This window comes from Pseudonaja textilis, chromosome 2, assembly GCF_049901715.1.
Source record: "Pseudonaja textilis isolate UNSWEBS1 chromosome 2, rPseTex1.2, whole genome shotgun sequence".
Taxonomy (NCBI): Eukaryota; Metazoa; Chordata; class Lepidosauria; order Squamata; family Elapidae; genus Pseudonaja; species Pseudonaja textilis.
Genome location: NC_141991.1, coordinates 145,528,220 through 145,548,055, shown reverse-complemented (window position 1 = coordinate 145,548,055; position 19,836 = coordinate 145,528,220). Strand labels below are relative to the sequence as shown.

The 19,836-nt window shown below is 40.4% G+C and overlaps 1 protein-coding gene across 4 annotated transcripts; it reads right to left on the bottom strand.

The window, feature by feature from the left end:
- Positions 1-15,209: 15,209 nt before the first annotated feature.
- On the bottom strand, positions 15,210-18,969 carry SLC10A3 (solute carrier family 10 member 3). Of its 4 annotated transcripts, none has more exons than XM_087925750.1 (3): positions 18,782-18,945; positions 17,950-18,198; positions 15,210-17,043 (listed from the first exon to the last, which is right to left on the bottom strand). In XM_087925750.1, the coding sequence occupies exon 3, from the start codon at positions 16,912-16,914 to the stop codon at positions 15,604-15,606; it is 1,311 nt and encodes a 436-aa protein (XP_087781876.1). In that variant the 5' UTR covers positions 16,915-17,043; positions 17,950-18,198; positions 18,782-18,945; the 3' UTR covers positions 15,210-15,603. The 4 variants fall into 4 exon arrangements, with proteins under 4 accessions (XP_087781876.1, XP_087781878.1, XP_026567348.1 ...); XM_087925752.1 differs by having other exon boundaries at positions 18,828-18,932; XM_026711563.2 differs by lacking the exon at positions 17,950-18,198 and having other exon boundaries at positions 18,828-18,969.
- Between the last annotated feature and the right edge of the window lie 867 nt (positions 18,970-19,836).

Below are 19,836 nucleotides of genomic sequence, written 5' to 3'. Positions count from 1 at the left end.
ATCCATCCAGTTTACGGATCTACTGTGGATCTACTGTAGCTTTGGTTACATTAATAGAACAAAATCATCAGAATGAATTTATGCTGACTTCAGTGTCACTTAAAAATAGCTAACGTTTTCTGCGTTGGAACTGTTTGCAATTTATTTCCCCTGATTGTCTGATGTAATTCAGTGAGTCACAGGCTTTTATGTGCAAATCATACCATGCAGAGAAACAATGTCTACATTGGTAAAACAATTAACTATATTCATTGAGCCAAGGACAGAAGGGTGAAAACACATAATTTTGAATAATGCATCACGGAGAAGCAATAAGATCAAACTGCAGAAACCATGCAACATAGTCTTTGTTATAGAAAGCCAGATTATCCCCCTCAATGGAATAGCTTCTCGCTTCATTACATATATAACAATACTCTCCCTCTTATACAGCAGCAGCCATCAAAAAATATTGGTGAATAAAGACTGGTGCTCTGAGTTAGCTTCCATCACAACATGCTGTACTGTTTTTCAAAAAAGAAAAATCACAAGTCTCCAACCAACCTTTTATTTTGGAGGCAAGGATTCGAAATCTGCATTTACTTCCCTGCCAAAGGAAAGATGAGGACTTGCACTGATACATTGATATCAGCAATAACCCATGGAGAAGGAACTGAAGTAATAAATATGGCTCCACTTAACATTTGATTCTTCAGCCCCAGTCTTTTTTCACAGTCTTTTTGAGAAAGTGTTTTTCACAGGTACATAATATTTATTGCCACATTAAAAAAAACTCTTATCCATTTAATCCTAACAAAGAGGCAACAAGGATCTCCCAACTATATTCATCAGAATATTAACATGATGAAACAGTTCATATTTTATATAAAGGAGATACTCTAAATCTAAGATATATACACTAGATATGCTTTATTTCAATTTGGGTTTTGTCTTTCCATTTTTTGCTACTCAAGGTAGCTGAAGCTGAAGCTATTTTTTTTTAAAAAGCATACATTATTGTGGGACAAAAAAAGAGAAGGAGAAACCCCTACCTCCTTTCTTAAAGTGATTGTATTTCTCAGGAAATATGGGGGGTGGCTAATTCCTCTACACAAGTCTTAGGAAATTATGGTATAGGCCAATTGCCATGGGCAGTTCTTAGCCAGCTCCCTGGTCACCTATGAGACACACTCATAACAACCTTTCTTTGTTTGCCCAACCAGTGCTCTTATGCATCATCCAGGGAGGTTTCATCAATCCCCTTCCTTTAATAGCCTCTTCTTCCAAGACATCAACTTTACCACCTATTGTGTACCTTCTGGAGTTTCTCTTCAAAACCAAACTGAGTAGAAAGTATAGGAGCTCTTTGCCCCAAAAGAAATGAGCAACTTGTTTCATGTGGCAAGATGAATCTGGATGAATCTAAATGAGAAACATGAAGTTTTAAGAATCATATTTTTTTATTGTAAAGATTAAAGATGGAGGTGATCTTGAAAGTAAGAGATCTGTGAGTAGCTTCTTCCAATCATCCCTAAGCCTCCTATAGGTAATTTCTATCTAATAGGATTCCTGCCCAGCTGATTTTTTAATTAAAATGTTTATCGTAATTAGAAATGCATGGTAAGGGAACATGCCTCAATGTGCCAATCTTCTAACATCATTTTGAGGGCTAGTGTCATTCCTATATAAATTTCATTCCCAAGTATGTTTGCCTGCCCAGAAAAAGAGCAAAAGATAATTAGGGTAGCAGAGGGCATCCAAGAAGTTTGGGAAGGGCATTATGATCATTGATTTTTCTGGTAAATGAGAATTTTATAACAGGATAGGCATGGGAACCATGGCAGCCATTTTGTGAGAGTACCAACAACATGCTTTCAAGATTACAAATGTACCATCTGGCCTCAAATGTTGCCAATGCTACCTTATGCAGTTGCTTAATAGGCTTCGGAAAAAACATCCTTAGTGTGCCCCAGATGACTTTCTACTAGGGACATCTGCTATGTAATATTGTGCTGCAGAGCTTGTTAGCATTGCCTGGAACATGTACAGCTGGACGCTGATCACTGTAGCTAGTTGTGATTTTTTTATATGCTCTCAAGTTATTTTCACACTGAATATTCCAACTGCTGCCATTAGTAGTGAAGAGGTGAATATTTAGGGAATGTTTAGCTGGCAGCACATTCTTTTCCATTTTGGGGGAAAATACAGCAATATATAAATAAGGAATTTTTGTCAACAAAGGTATTGGCATAAATCCCATGTCAATTTCTGGTAAATATTCTACTAAGGGACTTAAGAATCTCACACATCTATTTTCCCCCCAGCTGGTTGGTCTCTAAAGGGACCAGATTTAATAAGCAAACTCACATCTTACCACCCGGAGCTTCTTCTATCTATTACTCCACCAAGCTCATTATCATATGGATTAAATGAGGAGGAGGTTGGGACGGACTCAGCTGAATTCTTATTAGTGTAATTAGCCATATCCCCAAGGATGTGTTCACAGATGTTTGTGAAAAGAAAGCAGAAGGTGAAGAACACTAGTATTTACTGCTGGAAAAAGGTTGCTCTAGTCCAAACCTCCAACTTTTTTTTCTATTTAGCATATCAGGTTATAATATTTAGCCGTCAATAAAGTTTCATCTTAATTAACTGTTATGAACCTACCAATGTTTAGCCAGAGTGAATTCAGAAACAATAGCTGTATTGGATTCCATGGTATATTTCAATTGGAACAGAGCTGGAAGGGACCTTAGAGGTCTTCTAGTCCAACCCCCTGCTCAAGCAGGAACCCCTATACCATTTCAGATAGGTGTCTGTCCAATCAAAGCTCCAGTGATAAAACACCTACAACTTTTGAAGGCAAACTGTTCCACTGATTAATTGTCCTCACAGTTAGGAAGCTTCTTTCCATCCTTTGTTTCCTGTCTTGCCTTCTGGTGCTTTGGAAAATAAGTTGACCCCCTCTTCTTTGTAGCAGTTCCTCAAATACTGGAATGCTGCTATCATGTCACCCATAGTCCTTTTCTCTAGACTAACCAAACCCAATTCCTGCAACCGTTCTTCATATGTTTTTGTTTCCAGCCCTTTAATCATCTTAGCTGCTCTTCTTTGCACTTTTTTTTTCAAAGTCTCAACCGTTTTGTGATGTGGTGACCAAAACTGGATGCAGAATTCCAAGTGTGGCCTTACTAAGGCTTTGTAACAAGGTATTGGTTTAGAATGGAATGACTAAACATCTTCTGGCATATTCCCTGCTTTACTATTTGTTTTTTACATCATTTACTAAGAAATATTTGTTGTATATGAGATACAACAAACAGTTGTTACAAGTTCTAAGTAAATCAGAGAGAAAGCCTTTTGCAGGCTCCACAGCATCCAGTCTTCAAATAGAATAGGTGTATATGGCATGTTTTAACTTCCCTGATGTTGTAGTATAGGGGTGTCAAACTTGCAGCCCGCAGGCTGGATGCATTGTGTCGTAGGCCACACCCACCCAGATCCGCAAATGGGAAAAATGTCATGAAACATCACGTAATGGCAATGTGACACAGCGGGGTTTGACACCCATGTTGTAGTATAATGTTCTAAAGTTAAAATGTATACCTCTCCCATTACACAGACAGAGGGTGTCATATCTTTTGTAAAGTGGAAGTAATTAGCTTGATCTTATCTCATGGAAATTTCCCTACCTATAGAGTCACCACCCAAGGCATATATGAAGCCACAGGTCTGCTGAGAGGATTATATTCCAGCTGCTTTGTCAGGATAGATTAACCTTGCCTTCATATTAGGTTACACCTTTCCTTTGTGTTCATCATTGACTTTTTGTCTCTGTGCCCTACTCAGAGGAAGAGAGCAGGAGGAAAATAAATGATATCTACAGTAATTTGTTGGCTGGTTTTAATAATTTGTTAGATTTTGGCTTAGGATGTATTTATTTAGATCTCACTATTATTATTTATAAATAACTCAAGTTGGCGAACGTTCACAATATTATTTCCTCCTTCTATTTTCCTCACAACAATGTGAGTTGAGTTGGGCTGACTAATTAGGCCAAAGTCACCCAGCCGGCTTTCACACCTAAGGTGGGACTATGACTCACAGACTCCTGGCTTTTAGCTTGGTATCTTGACCACAAAACCAAACACATGAATATTGCCAATGTTGGCTTACTTGTGCAATGAGTGAAATCATTCCGTCTCTAGATTTTGACATAGAACTGCCACATAATCACCTTGTGCTCTGGGCGGAAGAATCTATCGGATATTCTATCTGCTAAATAGAATGAAGTTTGCCTGCTGAAATAGTGGAAAGGAGATAGAAAGAATCTTGTTTTTGTTTTGTGATCAGACAGACAGTAGAAGCAAAGTTAGATTTACACTGAAACTGACTACCACATACTGAATCTACTGCCACCAATGATTAGATTAATATCACCCCTTCAAAAGCCCAAGTTTTCCATTTGGGGGGCTGGATTCATGCTGACTGAACCAAACTAAACACAGCTAAACATGAGGTGGACCCAGTTACCACTCATCAGAATTGCCAGTGCCGCGTGAATACTGTCCTAGCAATTAAGAAAAAAAACATGTATATTTATCTATTAAGTCATTGGTTAATCCAGCTCAGGGTTGCTCAAAAGTGGAGAATTGCATGACTGTGACTCCCCAGAGCTGCAAACTGTGCATTATCTAAATATCACTGGAGATACTGGGAACTGAATGTTCTGGTCTGACTACTGAGCTGTGTTCTTTCCCAGGAGAGAAACCAAGGGTGACTGACCCACACGTGATAGGGATTGTGTATATTTGCTCCATTCAACACAGGGCACATCTTGGGCATTCTGGGAAACAACGGTGATTCGTTTTCTGTGAGAGGTTTGAAGAGAAATAATTCCTGTTTTAAAGTTACAATAGATAAGTCTAAAAATGGCATGGACTCTATTCCAAAATACTATTATATTCCAGTTTACAGCAAAAAAGGAATGTCAGAATCAGGTTATGTAGGCAGAGGTTAGTATGGCTTACTGAACAAATCATGGCTAATGTGTAAAGCAAGCCAGAGCCTAATTCTCATTTACGTCAAAGGGACAAAATCAGGATGTTGCAATAGGAGGCACAGATAAGAAAAGAACAAAACATGTTCTTTCACTCTGCTCTCTGCTATGGCCAGGTATAAATGTTGTTCCTCACTATCCTCTTAGCCTTCTTTTGTCCTAATACTGTATAGTTGATTTTAAACACAAACACTTTGGGGAAATGATGGATAAGCCTGTCTATTATTTTTGAAATTCTAGAGCTGTGTGGGGAGAGTGCTGTGTCTATTAATGTCTTTCTTGTCCAACCTGATGCCACACTTGTTTACCATTGCTATCGTCTATAAGCTAGCACTGCAAATAGGCTAACACAACTGGCACAATTTAGGAAGACAATTGTGTGCATAGCACACGAGAAGCATCTGTTTCCAGAATATTTGGATCTTTATTTCCCCAACATGCAAATGTGTATTGTCCAGGACAGTGAGACATATTTTGCTACTGTTTACACTCAGAGGTCTCCAACCTTGGCAACTTTAAGCCTGGAGGACTTCAACTCCCAGAATTCCCCAGCCAATAAAACTGGCTGGGGAATTCTGGGAATTGAAGTCTTCCAGGCTTAAAGTTGCAGTATAAGAAACCAGAAAGGGAAGATTTTTGAATTATAAACTTGTGAAAACTTTAAACAAGATGTTTATGTAACTGTAAATATAACTATGCAAGTCTGATTTATAAGAGGCAATAGTCATTATTAGAGGCTAAAAATCAGATGGACCAAAGATATAATTTAATCTGCTCTCCTGAATAATGTGCAGCCTCCCACTTATCTCTACTAAGAGCCTGTTAAATTGTGTTTAAAAGTCAGTATAACAAGAAGGGACAAATTAGACTAACCACACTGGCTGTACTTGAAAAACTGGTTAGCTCAAGCAATTAATTACTAAGTTGGCCTTAAATTTTAAGTTAGTGTTATGTTCCACTACATTATGGATGCAACCAATTTAGTTGGTCTCATGTTCCACTAAATATTTTTTTCAGCAAACGTTTTATCTTGCTTTCCTTACAATTTAAAAAAAGAGAGCTGTTAACATAAAGCAAAAACCCATCACATCTAGAATTTATAGCAAAACTCCATGAAACGAGCTCAGAGTTAAGTAACGTATACTGCCTGATTTTATCACAGTAGGGGATATTTAGTCTTATCCTATAAATTGAAACGGTTACAATATGTTACAGTGGATCTTAACACACAGATAATTCAAATAGCATTTATCTATTTACTTATTTATTATATACTGTATGGCTGCCCAATCAATCCATGATTCTGGGTTGCTAACTAAATAACTGCACTGACAATTAAAACCAGTTAGAACACATGATATATGTGGAACAAAAAAAAAATGAACAAAATATCACACTTAATGAGTTCACCTGATAGCAAAGCCAATGCTGGAGGGAAGAGCCAGCAAGCTGGAGCACCTTACGGAAAGCCAGCAAGTTTAGGACCATCTGAATCTCTGGGAGTTTGTTGTTCCACAGAGTAGACTGTATGAGAAAAAAAAAAAACCCAGGCTTCCTGGGTTCCATTAGATAGCATTATTTAATAGATAACACCCAGAGCACATCCACTCTGCCATAGCAGTGTTTTTCATACTATTTTAAGTGATAGGAATAGAGAATTAAAGTTGGCTCCATAAAAAAAAACCCTGCATGCACAAAATTAACATTTTACAGAGAAGAGTAGGCCAAAACTTAATTATTGATATACTGGATTTCTCACTGCTAGATTTTTGTGGATAAAAACATTCATGTATACTCTCCTCTGCTGATCGTTAAAACAGCATTGCTTCAGAACCTCTCATTGTGAAAATCACGTATATGATGACTGTCCTTCCCCCTACATTGCATTCAGGCAGACTTTTGAAATAGGACTTAACTTTTTTGTTTCCTTATGGAAGGAGAGCAGTCTCCAGCCTACCAGTAAAATGCATTTGGCAGACATCGGTTCTTTTTTATACATAACTTTGTTTTCTATACGTACTTTTCCATGCATACTTTAGTTGGAGTTCTCCAATCCTAGAGAGATCAATACTTCTAATCTGCTGGTTGTAACGCTTAAAACTCTGCATTCATAGCATGGCTTGGTGGGTGCGCTTTGCACATGCACACACACTTTGTGCAGGCGTAGCGGCTTTCTGATTCACCACCTGCAATCCTGCACTTTCCCTGTCGCTTCAGCCGCATTGCAATCTAGTGTGCCACACAAAGCAGCTGCGCTTCAAAAGCAGGAAAAATAGGTCAGTATAGGAGCCTGGGCGGGCAGGTGGGCCAAACAGCAGAGTGTTGGAGAGAACTGGTTCAGTCTCCGCTGCTCATCGGTGCTACTGGCTCGGCAGAACTGGGCCAAACTGATAGAATACCACCACAGGTGTCAAACTCACGTCATCATGGCAGCATCACATGATGTATTGGGACTTTTTCCCCCTTGGTTAAACCAGAGGTGGGTTGGCCAGCATGTGATGCATCCGGCCCATGGGCGGGGTGTTTGACAGCCCTGACCTAGACCTTAGACAAGGAGGAGGGAGAACCCTCAATTCAACCCACTTGCCATTTTTATCTTTTATGTTTCATTGATGTCACTGAAATGTCTTTGATTGTTGTGAGTTGCCCAGTCTTTGAGGGTCAGGTGGCATACAAGTTTAATAAATTCTATGGCTGGCCACACAGTCAGCCAAATACAGTATTTAAGCTTGATTTTTTATTTTTGTCCACCTAACAACTCTTTCCCAAGGATTTGGGATAGGCAGATGTTGTTTGATGGTGTTAAAGGTATCATCACAGGATATTAGCTGAACCATGTAAAGCTGCCTTTTGCAATTGATGGATGATTTTGTCAGTGCTGATGCTCTTCAAATGGTGCTTTATTATATTATTTAAGATTTTAAAAATTTCAGTAGTTTTTCTGCCATGCACCTCTTCATATCTTTTAATATATATTTTTATTTTTTTTATTAGTTGCGAAGTCATGTCCGACCCATCACAACCCCATGGACAATGTTCCTCCAGGCCTTCCTGTCCTCTACCATTGTTCTGGAGTCCATTTAAGCTCACATGACTGCTTCAGTGATTCCATCCAGCCACCTCATTCTCTGTCGTCCCCTTCTTCTGTTGCCCTCAATCTTTCCCAGCATTAGGCTCTTCTCCAGTGAGTCCTTCCTTCTCATTAGGTGGCCGAAGTATTTGAGTTTCATCTTCAGGATCTGCCCTTCTAAAGAGCAGTCAGGGTTGATCTCCTCTAGGACTGACCGGTTTGATCCCCTTACAGTCCAAGGGACTCGCAGGAGTCTTCTCCAGCACCATAGTTCAAAGGCCTCAATTCTTTGGCGCTCAGCCTTTCTTATGGTCCAACTTTCACAGCCATACATTGCAACGGGGATGTTCATACCTTGTTATAATTTTTTTAATGTAATATATATCTGTATTCACCTTTTTCCTGCTCAGATGCTGCAATGAGACTGGTTCCAGCTAATCAGTGTAGTGAATATAATAAGACACAGAGGCAGAACCTGTTTCTCCTGAACAAGCTTTTTTAGTGAGGCTCATTGCTTTCCTTATGTACATTTTCATGCAGCTTTGAACAGCAGGAAACAAACCTCCACTTAAGGTGTAATGATGTTTGTTCCTGAAAATAATTGGAGAAATGAGTCCCAAGTCAACTTGTTCAAAAAGAATTACAAACTGGAAATTCTGGCCCATTAGTCTGCTTCACCCTACTTGTTCTGGAGCAAAAATTAGTTCCAGACCTTGTAGGAAAGGATAACCAGATAGGAAATGGTTAGGATGTTATTAAAAAGATAACAAGAATATTTTTTTTTATTCCTCTGGCAATACCATTGTAAAGGAATGCAGAAAGAAACGTCACAAAACTATCAGTTTCCCGATTACATTTTTCTCTCCAGAAAATGGGTTAGATTCTTGCAGATTTACTTACACAATTAAGTTGCACAAGAATGTATTTCTACCCACTGAGAGTATTCCTGCATTTCTTTTTTGGAGGCAGAGTGAGGAGAAATATGACTCAGGAAAATATACTTTCCTAATATGAGAGCAGGCTAAGGATGAAGAAAAAAGAAGAAAGGGTCTTAGGAAGTTGTAAAGGGTCTTAGGAAGATAAGCAAGAATTCTAGAACTATTTGGATTTCAAAGGTATCTTTTCCTAATCTAGAGGCAAGATATGCAGGTAGACAGTTTCAATCTGAGAATTTAGGATTGAAAGCCATTATCTGCTCAGCGGGCTAAAAATGTTCCTCCTTTGCTTTAAATTTTTATTCCCAATGTGTGAACAGCACTAGGACTTCAGCATAACCTTGCTTATTTCTAGCTACGTGATTCTAAGCCTTAAGCTATACATCCATTTTATTGCTTCTGTAAAGACGTTCCAGCTTTCTGTGTAAATTAAATGCCACCCAACGAAGTAACAAGCAAATACAAAAAGGTAATTGTAGCCACCCAGAAAATTATAGATCAATTAGTCTGTTTAATATTACAGCTAAAATTTATGCAAAATATCTAGCTAATAAATTAAGGGACTAGGTCATCATTTAAAAATATACTCACAGAGGAACAGGCAGTATTTAGAACAGGATATTCAACAATTGATCATAGTTTTATATTGGATCATCTGATAAACAAGTATTCAAAACAAGTATGTAAAACAAGTAAGTTGCCTTTGTGGATGTTCATGCAATTTTTGATTCTATTGCTAGTAACAAATTACAGAATTTGGATGTTTAGTTTTGAACATGGCTTTATATACAAATACTCAAATTCAGGTTAGGTTCACCTGACAGATATAAAGGTTAGTAGGGCACCTGACAGATATAAACATACCAAGACTTCTAAATGAATGAAACAAGATGCTTGCATCTTTACTATTTAATCTGTTTATTAATTGTTCTAGCTGTTAGTGGAGAAAAAAAAATCCAGTAAACCGGGGAAATAGGACCTTGTCTGTATATAAAGAGCTATTTATCAAAATGTCCTAATGTTTTCTATTTTTTTGCTGTAATAATAGTGCTTTCATGTTTTTACTGGTTTTAATGTGTTTTATTAATGCAGGGCATGTTTGTGCAAGTTTTAGATTGTTACAACTAGTGACAAAAGAATAAATAAATTAATTGATTGACAATGCTGTCTTAGTAAATTAACAAAAACATATCCCACTCCAAATAGCAGAAAGCCAGTAGTAATTGTTGGAAGAAATGTCCATCTGGGTTCAGTTCCAAGTGAGGAAAAAGACACTGGAAACATGGAGGCTGTTTGGAAAGATGATTTAATGGTGGACAGGATCACATGCCTTGGAGCTCTTGAGCAAAGAAAAAAGGGGAGGGATGCTGAGAGACCCTGGATTTTATGCCCTCTCTGGGCTTTGAATTTGAGCTTGTGTTCTGATTGGTTGTCAGACTCCCATGGAGCCATGCAGGGGTAACTTGGTAGGTTGTCTTTTGAGTCCCAGGCTTGGTTGACTCTTGCTGGGTGATGATATAATGAAAGGACTTTGGGCAATTCCTATTATGGCTCTGCTTGAAGGAGGTAGATCTTCATTTTGTAGAATAGACTGCCCCAGTCCTTAATTAATAAAGGAGGGGGGCAGAGTTTCTGCCTCTGAGTTTCTACTTCTCTTTTAGGGGAAATATTCTGCCTTTTTAAATATATTCTAAAGTATTTCATTTTCCTAGGAGAGGGATGAGTTTTAACTTCCAACATAACCAAAATGAAGCTGCTTTTCATAATTAACCTCAAGCAGCATCAAGTGGATCCCAGAAATGCTAAGAGGTATCCATTCAATACTAGGTAGGATATAAGTCTGGGATTGGTAGGTTTTTCTAAGAAGCATTTTTGAGGCTATCTAGAATAATACTATAGATGTTCAATGGACTATTCAAGGGGACAATTTGGAGGGAACAAATATGTTGATAGTCTATTCAAGGAGATAATTTGGAGGAAAGAATTGTCCTTCAAGTAGCCTTGCTTCAAACTTTTTGGAGAAAAGTCCACCCTAAAATAAATAGCAATGCAAAACTAGTAACAGAGCTCTAAAAAATGCTATACTCCAAAGCTCAGTGAGTAATCTTGCAGCAAGATCTTCTGCCAATTACATTTCCTGCATAGAAGTCCTACTTCTGCACTACAATAACGGGAAGGATCTGTATTATTCCATTTGCAAGTGGAAAGATTTTTATTTTTTTCCTGTCATCTAGTTTTTATATCCAATATAATAATAATAATAATAATAATAATAATAATAATAATAATAATAATAATAATGATGATGATGCAGAGGAAACTGTATTACATCTCCGGAAAAAGTAACTGTTGAGAGAATATCCTGCTACTGTCAGGATAAATTAGGATTTCCTTGTTTAAGATTCAAGAAGTGATGTGCATGAGGAGACTTCATGCTGGCATCCTTACATCAGGAATGGTTTATTGTTGTAAACTGCCCTGGGTGTTGCATGTAGAATAGATGTATTAAATAAAAAGTGAAGATATTACTTAGCTGTATCTATAGCCAGTCTTACATTCACAACCTAAAATGACACAGTTAACTCTAATATGTGTCTGAAATGGGTAAAGAAGTGAACAGGAGTGACCTTTATCTCATATAGTAAGTAAGGTAACTTTGACAAGACATTATTATTATTTATAAATTCAGCAAAGACCCCTTTGCTGCAGTTAGTATAGGAGAAAGTACCTGACACACAGTGTCCTTGAGATTAGAGAATGGATTGGAAGTCATCTGGAAACCATTTTGGGTCAGACTGAACATTTAGGAGCCGGTTGTCTACTTCTCATTTCAAATCCTGTGGGTTTGTTTCCCCGCCATACAAAAATAATGACTGTGCAGCCGCTCACATTAACCGAGCAAACCAAAACCATTATGGTTTTACCTAAATTCACTACCTGTGAATTTAGCACACACTTCCTCTGTCAAAAATTGTGAAATATTTAACTTATTCTACTCTAGCCAAAACATGAGGAAGGATACAATGAACACTTGCCAATTATAATTGCTCCCTATAGGTTGAAATGTTAGACCAAGGGAAGCAAATAGCAAGCTTTAAATGTTTTACCACATGCAATACTTACCTGCTAGTTAACTATGTTTCAGGCATGCTGCATTTTGATAAAAATGATTAGACCGTCATTTGCAGTTAGAAAACGCAAAAAGCAGTTACTTCTTGGATTGGCATTATTAAAGCTGCTTCTACATAATCAGGTCCTTTGCCATGTTTAACATTCTTGCTGGGACTTGATTATAGCTATTAACTCTCTGAACTGCAGTATGAGGCCTGCAATGACTGGCTACAGTCTCCTGAGTAAGAGGGAAAACTGGAAGGGGAATATCAGTCCATCTCTGCTGCTTGATGCTCTGATTCAGAACAGGGTGTTGGCCACATAAATGCACCAGTCCCAGGAAACTGTTAAATCTGGGCCTTTTTGGAATACCCGGTCACATTCAAATAGAAAATAACCTCAATACAGATGCAAAATTAAGTAATGGCGATTTGCAAGCCAATCCAGATGGGAATCCCTGACAAAGGATCAAAAGTGGTGGGAACTTGATGGCCATTGTTTGATACTGGGCCCCCACATTTTTCTGATTTGTCCTCCTACATCTCATCTACTGCCCTCTTAGACTACCTGCCATTCAATTGCAAACCACTTTCCCATTGTGATGTCTCCCAATCCTTGACAATGCTTACCATGTATCCCTGAATGTATAGACAGTATTGTTTGTCTTTTTATTTTTCACACACACACTTTTTTTATGATGCACAATATCACACTGTCAGCCCTCTGAGGCAGTTCAGGTCAGAAATCGAACCCTGCAAGGATTATTGGAACTACACTGTAGGCCCATAATGACAGAATCTTAAGAGCCTGCGAGTTTCCTTTCATCCTCTCTTGTGGCATGCAGAATTGAGGCAGGATTATTTTGCTTAGGCTTCCTTCTTTCCCAAAGCTGAGATTTCACGTACTGTCTCTTTTACTGTTTTAAGGTGTTTTTTCCCCCATTAGTTTGCTATCTCCACTTTTCTCTACACAGCATATCCCTTCAGCGGTGCCTCAAGAGTCAACTGAGGCTTTTTTTCTGGTAGTAGCAGACACTGATCTCCAGGTAGTGCAAAGTACAAAGATGCAGAATAGACTTTATCATCACTTATTTTTGTTTGCTTGTACAGTTCCTTCCTTCCTTTAAAGAATTCTGGGGAGCACCCATCAGTATCTTTCTCTAACTATTGTATCTTTATAATAATAGATGTAGAGGATCCCAATAGCTAAAAACAAATGTCCTAATTTGTATTTGAACCCAGACCTCCAACAATCAACTCCAGTAAGCAATCCTTTCACATTCAGGTCTGTTCCTTTCACTCCGCTCACTCTGAATTTTATTCAATGCACTCCCATTTAAGAAAGAACTCCCACTGAGCCTCAAATGGATTGAATCACAAGCAAGATTGATGGAGAGATTTAATACCATAAGATCTTCAGCTTGCTTCCCCAACGTGGGGTACAGAAAAATAAAAGCAATGCACTATGAATAATTCTAGAACTTTGAAGGAAAGAAATTGCCCCTTTCAACTTAAAGATGTTTTCAGTTGACCAAACAAGACAACTTCCCAATGGTCACCTAATATATTAAGCCATGGTTTGATTGAACACTTGTAGTGATTAAGCCACAATTGGTTGTTTTTAACTTTCTTATGCAATAAAGCATGGTTTACAAAACAAAGTTTTAGTTTACATGACACACTAAACCAAATTCAAGCCAGCCATGTTTATGTTTTTCCTAAGATCACTAGCTTGGAGTTGCAAAAATCTGGCTGACCCCTAGATGGCAGCAAAGCATTTTCGGTATCTCTTTGCTTCCATCTAGGGGTGATCTGGGATTCTGCAGCCCAGTTGGGGTATCTTTGGGTCTAAAGGGATACACAAGCCCAATTTATAGCATACTTTCCCAAATATCAATAATATTCTTAGAGTGCCACGTTGGCAAATGAAAGAAAAAAGTGGTATCTTAAAAGAGTCTTGAGAAACTCTGGCTGTTGTTGGATGACTTGGCTTTAAGTTGATGGACAAGAGAAGATAAAATGACAGTAAAGCTAATGTTTCTTGCTGGCTTCAGGCCAGATGCCAACCTCTCTCTCCCTCCCTCGTTGACTAAACAGCCAACTGCAATTCATAAGCAACTCTGCCTCTGCCCTCAGAACATGCCGTGCCGCTTCTCTGCACCAGCAGATGGGTGAGTGCATTGAAATCACAAGTCCCAGTCCTCCCAGCACTAACACAGGATGATGACATACCAGCACTCCCCAGGAAGAAATGAAAAGCGGTTGGAGCAATCCAACTGCCAGCTTCTATCCATAGCTGCTATATTTTCAGCAGCAGTACTAGTGTGAATGACAGAAGAAACAATGGATTGGCAGGAGCTGGAGCACACCTGAAAATCTGTACATTCCAGAAGGACCACAACTTCTGAGAGGAAAAAGCTTCTATACTGTGTGACTAGGCTATGACTTCCCTCATTCCTAGGAAGTATAATCAAGATGGCAGTTGTCACCCCATGACCTCTAGCAAGAACCTTTCAAAACTGCCAGAGAGAAAAAAACTCGACTCCTTGCAGCGTAATCAAGAGAGGCTTTGTGACTCACCAAAGATTAGCACATCCATTATGGCCAGAGCTCTGCCAAGAAAAGCTTTCTTAGTCATTAATCCAGTGTTTCTCAACCTTGGCAACTTGAAGATAGGTGACTTCAGGTTAGGGAATTCTGGGAGTTGAAGTCTACCCATCTTCCAAGTGCCAAGGCTGAGGAAAACTAATGTATTTACACATATTAATATAGAAGGGCCAAGTATTTCTTCCTATTTTCTATTTCCAAAGGAAACTTAACACGCAACTCCAATCTTACTTGAGGAATTGTTTTTGTTACATTTTTATCTCCCCTCCAGGGATGCTCTCAAGCTGTTTAATCATTGGTGTGATTAAGTGTATAAGTGATTAGGTGTAAAAAAAAAAAAATCTCTTCGTTTCCCCTGCTTCGAACATTATCCTGCTAAGCTCTGCATCTTCATCTCCAGAAGCAGTGAAATTATTTGTTTTATTTTTGAAAAAGACAGACAGACTAGATTAGCTTCGTTTGTGTTTTATTCAAACCCTGTATCCCGCTGAATGGGTGAGGTGAAATAGGACAGATTCACTCCCATTATACCCCCTCAGTCTGTGCAACTCGAGTGTTAAGCTCCAGAGATACCTCTTGCTATGTAGAAAAACAAGTTAATTTAAAAAGAACAGAGAAGCCCAGGTTCCCCCACATAACGACAACTTGTAGGGTATGCCACTGGCAAAGGGCCCCTTAGTATCTGAGCACCCCATCGTGGGTTTCAGGCTGAGGTCTTGGTTAGCCACACCCCTACCAACGGGGTGCCTCGCATCCAGCTCCTAAGGCTTTTGGTATCCATCTCTGATCAGGACATACCCAGAGTTCAAATCTTTGGTATCTGCCCCCACTTTCCCAGGGGTCTTAAGTGCCTGTTGAGCAGAGCTTGTTGTAGGCCAAGTTCCCCAAGACCAGCAGCAGCATCTCAGACGTGCTGCTCAGGGCCACAATAAAGGGAGCTTGGGAAGCGAAGTCAGCTTGGGCCCTTTGGAAGGAGAGTTGCAGCACGGCCAAGGCCAACAGGCTATTTTGCACCCCGACCTCAATACTGACCGTCCGACGCTGTGGCCCTGGCAGTCCTAAGCACCAAGCCAGCAGGTAGCCCAGCAGCAAGCCGAAGATGGGCACCGTAACACCAGCCAGGATGATGGGGGGCCGCACGCTGGTTAGGATAAATGCTCCCATATGGTAAGCCATGAAGAGGCCTCCGACGATGAGGGTGAAGCTGAAAGGTTTGATGAGGAGCAGGAGGAGGCGGGAGACACGGGGCAACTTGCACTTGACCAGCATGCCGATAGAGATGGGCACCGCGATAAAGAGGAGAGTGATGAAGATCTTCAGAAAGGGCACATGCAGAGTCTCGTGTGCCCCCAACAGCCATCCGTAGAAGCTGGAGGAGAGGGGCATGAGCCCAGTGGCCGCTACTGTAGACAGGAGGGTCATGGAGATGGCCACAGTGACGTCTCCACCCAGTAGAAGGCTGTAGAGGTAGCCACCACCACCACCGGGGGAAGAGCAAGAAATCACTAGCCCCAGAGCCAGTGCCTTAGGCAAAGAGAAGGCCAAGGACATGAGGTAGCCATAAAGGGGCATGACAACAAATTGGCCCAAGATGCCCAGCATGATAGGATGAGGCTGGTGAACCAGGCTTTGGAGAGCGTCCACCTCCACCTTGCAGCCAAATGCACATTTATTGAGGAAGATAAGAGGCAGGAGGGCAAAGAGGATTGGGTTCTCTGAGAAGTGACCCAGGCTCATCTGTATAGTTGGCTCCAGATCAGAAGTGTCAACCCGAATCCGGAAATCAGCTCGTTCCTCAATAAGGCGATTCTGTTCCAGCAATCTCAGTTGCAATGGGGCCAGACCAGCCAAGCCAGACTGGAATCTGACTGTGAAGCTCCCTCCCCAGGAGGCACTCACATTCTCTATGACTACCACCGTAGGCTCCAGGGAAGATACACTCAGCCAGGCATCTGATCCCGGATAGTGGCAAGCGACCAACAAAACACCCTGGCTATGCTCAGGGAAATTGAATTCCAAAACTGTTCCATCCCCAACATTCAAATAAGGGGCACTGACTGTTGCTCCCTGGGTCCAGCCAGTTACAAACAGTTTGAGGAAGAAGAGGAAGAGAATGTGTGTCCCAGACATGGTGCTGAAGGCTGACGAAGGCATACCGTGGGCTCATTCCATTACAGCTCTCCTTGTTCCAGCATCCTGGGCATTGTATTCACTCAGCAGGGGTCATGCTCTTAACCTCAGATCCATAGGCTCCATTGATGCATCTCTATGAAGACCGTCCACCTAATCCAAGAAGGGGAATGAGAAGTGAGGACGACAAGACACACAATAATTTATGCAGTACCAAGGTAAAGGCTAAATCATTTCATCCAGGCAGAACATTTTGAGTCTGCAGGAAAAAAAACTGCATTTCTCACCTGTTAATGTTTTGTTTATCAAAATATAAAATACAGAAAAAATACAAAGAAAAATGAAAATAAGGGGAAAATAAGGGAAGAAAAGGGGAAGAGAGAAAAGCATAGGGGAAAGGGGAAAGCAAAAAGAAAAGCACTGATTTCTAACTCCTTTTGGTGCAGTAGAATAAAGTATTTACATAAAACCTGAACTGTTTACTTTTATATGATAATATATATTAGCCGTTTCTATAACAAAACCTATCTAACCAGCAAAACCCCAAATCAAAGTTTCACAAATTGCATTTCTGTTAGAAAGTCACTGTCCCAATGCTCACAATTCCCAACTTGTTCCCAAGTTATGTTTCCTTAAGATGACAGAAAAGTATTTCCAACCTTACAGGGACAAGAAGTAGGAATATCTCTGAGCTAAAGACAGAAATCCCCAACAGGCGGCCTTGGCGTGCCTTTAAAGCCCTGAATCAGAAAGAACAAATCCAATAACCAGAATCACCGTATCTGTAATTATAAAGATGAGAAAATTATGCCAACTGATCCAAATCTCTGCCAGGCCCCCTCATTCTCATCTTGTACTATCTAAAGCTTCACCAAATGCATTAGCCCAAAATTCTGTGGTGGGAATATAGTGGGAGTTGAAGCTATTAAATGTTCTACAATTATAGGAGTCTCAGTCTGCAGATAATAGGATGACAAAATGTTATTCTGACAAACTGTTATTTTGCCCAAGGCGAGAAAAATCCTTGGCACAGCCTTGCCTCTGTGTTCTCCTAAATACCTTGAGCAGATGTCAGGGTGATTTCAAAGCCACCCCTGCTTTTCCTGTAACTTGTACTTCCTTCCTTCCTTGGGATTGTTTCAGGTAAATGAAGTTTGTTGGCAACCCCCTTTCTCAGGTCTAAATCTTGTCTTCCTTGAGGCGTTTTCTTTGACCTGAACTGGATACCAGTGAACATTTCCTTCTTTTTAAAGCTTTGCCCAGGCAAAACAGATTTCCAGACGCAGCCCTCTCTGCCAAAAATTCTTCCTAACGGGAAAGGGGAGGAAAAATACCATGCTGGAGCTATCCCCGAGCAAGTCTTGACAGCTCCAAAGCCTGAGTCCCTCCCGCGGCAGCAGAAGCGGTGAGAGAAATCGGGAGACCCGTGAATCGGCGGGTTCGGGGCGCTCCCCTTATTCTCCCCCCCTCCTCAATTCAGCTGAGTCACTTCTGTCTTAAAGCTGCAAACACCTGTTGGGAAAGAAGCCGATGCCCCCCAAACTTCTTCTGCCCGGATTTATTAGCAAGGTAAGAGGAACCTCAGACCGTCTCCTTTCTTCCCGCATCAGTCTCCCTTCAACGCAAAGACTGCGCACCTCCTTTCACTGGGGGAGAAGGGGGATATTTGGGTTCTCAGTATCACTACCCCACCAAAACACACACACACACACACACACACACACACACACACACACACACACACACACACACACACACACACAACACACACACACACACACCACCTACGCAATTCTCACTAAGAAAGCAGCTTCCGCAAAGCGGATTGGATCCGTTAATAGCCCAGCTTTATTGTTTAGACCCCATCTCTGCTCTCAAGTGTTTCTCTAACCTTACGATTAACAGCCCCCGGAGAGCAGAATCGCTCCGCGATGTACCTTCGCCGGGCTAAGTTCTTTCCCTGCATTCGTTCAGCGGCACCGACCTAAACTCAACCGCTTGATTTGTTTGCTTTCGTCCGCTCCTTCTTTCCATGCCCGGCCCCGCCCACCGGGTGGTGCGCCACAGTCATAACCACGCCCACACAAGAATGCGAATTCATGGTAGGAGCCCCCCCCCTCCCCATATGACTTTAGGGCATCCTGGGAATTGTAGTTTTTCAATAAAAAAAAATTCAAGAAAAAAATCAAAAAATACGTCTGCTTCTGTTTTAGTGGGAAGAATGTTAATCGTCCGCCTTGTAACGGATGGGGTTAGGGAAAAAAAAACGCATTTCATATCTCTGACCAGGCAGTATTTTTGTCGGAGTGTGGAAAAACCATGAGGGAATAATATCGATCTGATTGGAGAGCCACTTCTTCCCGAAATAGAAATTAATGGTACATTTTGCTCCAGGAAGCATTAAATAACGTTGTTAGTTGATTGGCTAGATCAGAAATGTACTGTCACTCGATTGGAAGAAACAGGAACACTCTTCTATATCCCAAAAGGATTAGGCGATGATGGGAAAAAAAATACAGCGATCATCCTGCAATTTTATTGGAGCATTGAGGAGGGGTCTTTTATCCTCAGATGACTGGCCTGGGTATTACTGTATTTTGCTGTGCTAGGATTATGAATTCATTCATACCCATTAAATAAATTGATTTAGGATTTTTTTGGACTAGGATTAGAAAGGAAAGAACAGGCAAAAAAAAAACAGAAAATTAAGGAAATAGGAGGAAGGTTTCAAATGGCTGGACAATGGTCCAGCGCCCCTTAGAACCTAAGGATTAACCAACCAAGAAAAGAAAAGGAATCAAAACCATGAAAGACAAAAATCTCAAAAAGATAGTTAAAATACTTTCAGGGAATTGTTAGAAGACAGAAGCAATAACTCTGGAAGGTGGGGGAACAACACCAATGAACATATTCTGATTCAAAGATCAAAGAAAATACTGTACAGCA